Raw genomic sequence first — 5,339 nt, 5'->3', positions numbered from 1 at the left:
TCAGATGGGAGCTATCCTTTCACATGTAGCCTGCGCTATGTAAATATATATTTGAGCATGGTAAAGTTTTTAATTACACTTTGGAAGGTGTATCAATACACCCAGTCACTACAAAGTTACGTGGCCTTACGAACTCTGTTACCGGAGAGAAAGGAAATCGCTCGGGATTTCAGCATGATGCCAATGTTGACTTTAAAACAGTTGCAGATTTGAATAGCTGTGATAGGAGAAAAAATTAAGATGTATCAACAACATTGTACTTAGTCCACACAAAAAAAAAAATTCCTGAAGAAGATCTCTGGTTAACTTTTTTAGGATAGGGGGCAGCATTCAGAATTTTGGATGAAAAGCGTGCCCATAGTAAACTGCCTGCTACACAGGCCCAGAAGCTAGGATATGCATATTGGTAGATTTGGATAGAAAACACTTTAAAGTTTCTAAAACTGTTAAAATAATGTCTGTGAGTTTAACAGAACTGAAATGGCATTCGAAAACCTGAGGAAAATCCATCCAGGAAGTGCTATGGGTGTTTTTCCATTGAAAGCCTATCCACAATTTAAAGGGATAAAGGGATGTCCCCTATGGCTTCCACTAGCTGTGAACAGACTTTAGACATTGTTTCATGCCTTTATTCTGCAAAATGAGGGAGAATGAGCGGCCAGTGGAAAGTCCCCAACCTGTTTGGTGCGCAATCCCGAGAGCGCGCCTTTCGTTGTTTTTCTTTTGTATTGACAACGCTATTGTCCGGTTGAAATATTATTGATTATTTAGGCTAAAAACAACCTGAGGATTGATTATAAACATCGTTTGACATGTTTCTACGAACTTTACGGATAATATTTGTAATTTCCGTCTGCCTCTTGTGACCGCATTTGAGCCATTGGATTACTGAACAAAATGCCCCAACAAAATTGAGGTTTTTGGATATAAAGAGGGACTTTATCGAACAAAACAAACATTTATTGTGTAATTGGGAGTCTTGTGAGTGCAACCATACGAAGATCATCAAAGGTAAATGATACATTTTATTGCTATTTCAAACTTTCGTGACTAATCTACTTGGCTGCTAACTGCTTGTAATGTTTTGTGCGCTGAGCGCTGTCCTCAGATAATCGCATGGTTTGCTTTCCCCGTAAAGCCTTTTTCAAATCTGACACGGCGGCTGGATTAACAACAAGTTAAGCTTTATTTTGATGTATTACACTTGTGATTTCATGAAAGTTAAATATTTATAGTAATTTAATTTGAATTTGGCGCTCTGTAATGTCACCGGAAGTTGTCGAGGTGCGATGCTAGCATTTTAAGGTTGGTGTCAAATGGTGAGCCGCTATTTACCTCCAGCTATTAACCACTTGTAAATGCACTTATAAATATACATAATATTGAACCCTTATGTATCATCATGTAACCTCATCCTGCTGTCACATGATGTCAGTGTTAACTTCTTAGAACTACCCCTCCTGGATCCGGGAGAATTGTCATCAACTGACACTAATTAGCATAACGCAACGGACAAAACAGCTTACTAGGTTTCTTAATTTATTTTGTCAGCCTATTACACTTCAGCTCCACTATAAGCGTCCTGCGCATCATTTCAATGTGACGTTCTACCTGCAACACGGAGAGTGTAGAGGACCAGAGGGGAAGAACATCTTTATTCTATTTCCCCTACTGTACTGTACTGTACCATATTCATCGATTATGGGTATGTACAATAGCTTTGGTTCAGTTTTTCACAAGTACTCTCAAATTGTTGCTAGTGATCCTCTAATCACACATGTTGCTTTTGTTTACATTGTGAACATAGTCGATGTAGATACCGTTTCTGCTAGCTAGTAGCTTATTGACTTCATAAATCCTAGTCAAATAACCAGTGGTGTCGAATCGAGGCCATTTGCAACCAAAATCAACTTTATTTCTCATTATTTACAATTCACAAGATATAATGAACATAAGTATCAGCAGTCAAATTGAACCTCTGCGATTCTTGAGCTTGGACGCGAGTGCAACACGGGCAGCATAGCAGCTTTCATTGATTTCAAAGGAAGCATTCCCTCAACGGCTTATGTCTGGCTGCAATGCTGGATGCCCAATGGCTGTAGTGTAGAAGGGCAGTTCGGCTGCTTTAACACAGGCAGCCCAATTCTGTTATTTTTTCACTAATTGGTCTTTTGACCAATTACATCAGCTCTGAAAAATATCTGATGTGATTGGTCAAAAGACCAATTAGTGTAAAAAACAATAATAATCAGAATTGGGCTACTTGTCTAAACTGACTAACTTGTTTCATCCAAGTAATGGTTTCATCTCTCAGCTCAAAGTATTTGGCCTCCTCTGCTGGCACTACATAGCACTGCTCCAAAACCCATGGATGCAATTTTCCTAGTGGGCCAGATCTCACACACCCAAAAAATATATAAGAGTTCCCGATGCAGAAGTCAGGTTGGGGTGTTTTTTGTCCCCAAGAGAGAGTGCATCATCAGTTTGGTTCCTTTGGTAAAATCATGTTTTATTGATTGTTTAATCATATATGGATTTTTTGAAAATATACTCATTTCAGTCCTGTAAAATGTATTTAAAACAGATTTAAACAAAATGCAATTATGTTCCATTGATCAACTAATAGATTACTGTAATAATGATAAACAATACACGTCATCGTCTCAATCTTCACTTATCATACACCATAGGAAAAACATCCTTAAAACATCCAATCATATTCATTATAACCTTATTGTAAATAAAAACAAGAAGTTACCTGTTACCATGTAATGACTTAGTAATAACAATGGTTAGTGCGGTTTAAAAAAAACTTATATTCAATATTGACATAATACTGGTTTAGAATAAATACCAACTCATTCTTACAGTAGCAGTGTCACAAATTGTCAATGAAAGAAAGACGAGGGAGAATGAGAAATATGATCAAAGATTTTTGTACAACAAGAAGTGCAAGAAATACCAGCATGAGAATACCAGAGGGCCCTCAGACACCTGTGTGTGTGTGTGTCCTCTGTAAAGGAATGAAAGCAAGTGCAACTGAGTATGAGAAAGGGAAAAAATCATGCATGTTTAGCCAATATGAGAGAAATTACTACTGTATATGAGGATAACCACAGTTGGGTCTATGGTGACCAAGTTCATAACTTCCCTTTTCTATCTATCTGTCTCGCACTCTCTTCACGTCTCACGCTCTCTTCACATCTCCCGACAGCTGTCCTGAACATTGTCTTTGCCTCCTGACGTTTGTTGTCATGACGTCTCACCATTGCCGGTGCCGGGCTCGGGACATTCAGGACCTAGACAGCACACAGACAGAGTTGAATGTCAGGGTCCTGGTTTGGTCTAATCTAATCTGCCATTAAAAGGATAATTCAACATTTTGGCAAATAGGCCCTTTTTTTCTACTTAGATGCTCCTGTAGACTTCCAATCATTGCGCTAATGCTAGTTAGAAATGGCTCCAGAAATGACATTTAACTTTCTTAATCTGACTCTGGTTAAGGAGAAAAAAGGGCTTAATTGACAAAATGTCAACATTTGAGTCATTTAGCAGACGTTCTTATCCAGAGCGATTTCAGGAGAAATTAGGGTTAAGTGCCTCGTTTAAGGGCACAGACAGATTTTTCTCCTAGTCAGCTCGAGGATTTGAACCAGCAACCTTTCAGTTACTTGCCGAACGCTCTTAACCGCTAGACTACCTGCCGCTAAGAATCTCCCCAAACACTCATCCTGTCTGGAATTTTTCAACTAGATTTGAATGCCCATCATGGCCCAGTGTCTGGGACACAGTCAACTAGATGTTAATGGCCCAGTGTCTGGGACACAGTCAACTAGATGTTAATGGCCCAGTGTCTGGGACACAGTCAACTAGATGTTAATGGCCCAGTGTCTGGGACACAGTCAACTAGATGTTAATGGCCCAGTGTTTCCTGACTATGTGACACATTGGGTTAGGCTTAGACTGTCATGACATGTCAATTCTCTTTCACCACTGAGCCATGAAAAGAAGGCTTTGAACAGGCTCGCACACACAAACAAACTACAGAATGACCATTCAGACATACACATACGGTATGGCACAGAGCGTGGTCCAGAGACACAGATACATACACCCAGTGTCCAGAGATCTGTTTCTGTTCTGGGGGAGTCTGGGTTTTTTCACAGGGGATTCGCGATCTGAGAACCCCCTCTCCAGATCATTGGGACTGTCCGGTTCCATGCCTGAAGGAAAATGATATGAGACACACACACACAGGGCCACACAGATGGTGACTGGGTCACACAGGGGCATGTTGCAGGAATGTAGCAGTCATGATAAACATCCTAAGAGATCTACTGGAATGTCCATGGCAGAGCAATGGACCAAGTATATAACAGAGACAATGAGACTGCATTCAATGACTGAAATAACAAGAATATAAATGCATCAAATCAGAAACCCAAATTGAAAATCTATCATAAAACAAGCACATTCCTGCAAACATCTGTAGACAAACATGCATGTACAGCATACATTCACACATGCAGTGAACCCGCTCACACACACACACACACACACACACACACACACACACACACACACACACACACATACCTGCGTCACATGAGTTTGCTTTCCTGTTGCGATGTGCCTTCAGTGGAAAACCATTTGTTCCTCCCTCATCTGATTGAATTGTCAAACTGTCAACCTTAGCCATCGCCATCATCAACAACATTTTCATAGCCATTAATGAAACCAATTATTATTACAATTAATAATTATTTCTTAAAACCATCTTCAATGGTATTTCATCACAGTGGTACCTTGACAACCAGCAGGTGGTAGACCTGCGTCTACCACCGGCTTGGTAGACGCAGGTGGCACAGGAGGCAGGCTTTTCATCTCATTAGTTCCTCCATCTTGAGTGACAGAAGGACCAGACAAATCAAAAGTGGGCTTGGTAGAGGCAGTTGGAACAGGAGGCGGGGTTCTCTCATTGGCTGTTTCCTCAGGTGGAGTGACAGCAGACGGTGTCTTTGGAGAAGTCTTATCTTTACCAGGCTGTGGAAAGAGAATGTACACGTAGTTAGATACAGACTACTGTACACAAACAACGATACAAGCAATTAGGGGACACACACCCACCTTTTCAGGAATGGGAGGACGCTGTCCTTCTGCTCCTCTGTCTTTCTTTTCATTCTTCTCCTCTTCTACCCCGTCTCTATCTATCCATCCTACACCATCTGTTGATTTATCTTAAAAGGAAGAAAGTGTGAAACATAAGTTAAATTGTAATTTTGTTACAACTCTACATCCATGGCACATGCAGCACCCGGAGCCATAAAAGCATCTAGATA

The 5,339-nt window shown here is 40.4% G+C and overlaps 1 protein-coding gene across 2 annotated transcripts in view; it reads right to left on the bottom strand.

The window, feature by feature from the left end:
- Positions 1-1,899: 1,899 nt before the first annotated feature.
- Positions 1,900-5,339, bottom strand: part of LOC115114688 (capping protein, Arp2/3 and myosin-I linker protein 3-like) — a 56,347-nt gene continuing 52,907 nt past the window's right edge. Inside the window, exons 36-40 of one of the 2 annotated variants that reach the window (XM_029643140.2) lie at positions 5,128-5,237; positions 4,806-5,043; positions 4,597-4,665; positions 4,113-4,223; positions 1,900-3,299 (exon numbers count right to left, since the gene is read on the bottom strand). In XM_029643140.2, coding sequence (XP_029499000.1) covers positions 3,253-3,299; positions 4,113-4,223; positions 4,597-4,665; positions 4,806-5,043; positions 5,128-5,237 — 575 coding nt within the window. In that variant the 3' untranslated portion in view covers positions 1,900-3,252. The remainder of the gene's footprint in view (positions 3,300-4,112; positions 4,224-4,596; positions 4,666-4,805; positions 5,044-5,127; positions 5,238-5,339) is intronic. The other variant, XM_029643141.2, reaches the window with a different exon arrangement.

The sequence above is a fragment of the Oncorhynchus nerka genome, linkage group LG9b, assembly GCF_034236695.1.
Source record: "Oncorhynchus nerka isolate Pitt River linkage group LG9b, Oner_Uvic_2.0, whole genome shotgun sequence".
Classification (NCBI taxonomy): domain Eukaryota; kingdom Metazoa; phylum Chordata; class Actinopteri; order Salmoniformes; family Salmonidae; genus Oncorhynchus; species Oncorhynchus nerka.
This window is presented reverse-complemented; position numbering and strand designations above follow the sequence as displayed.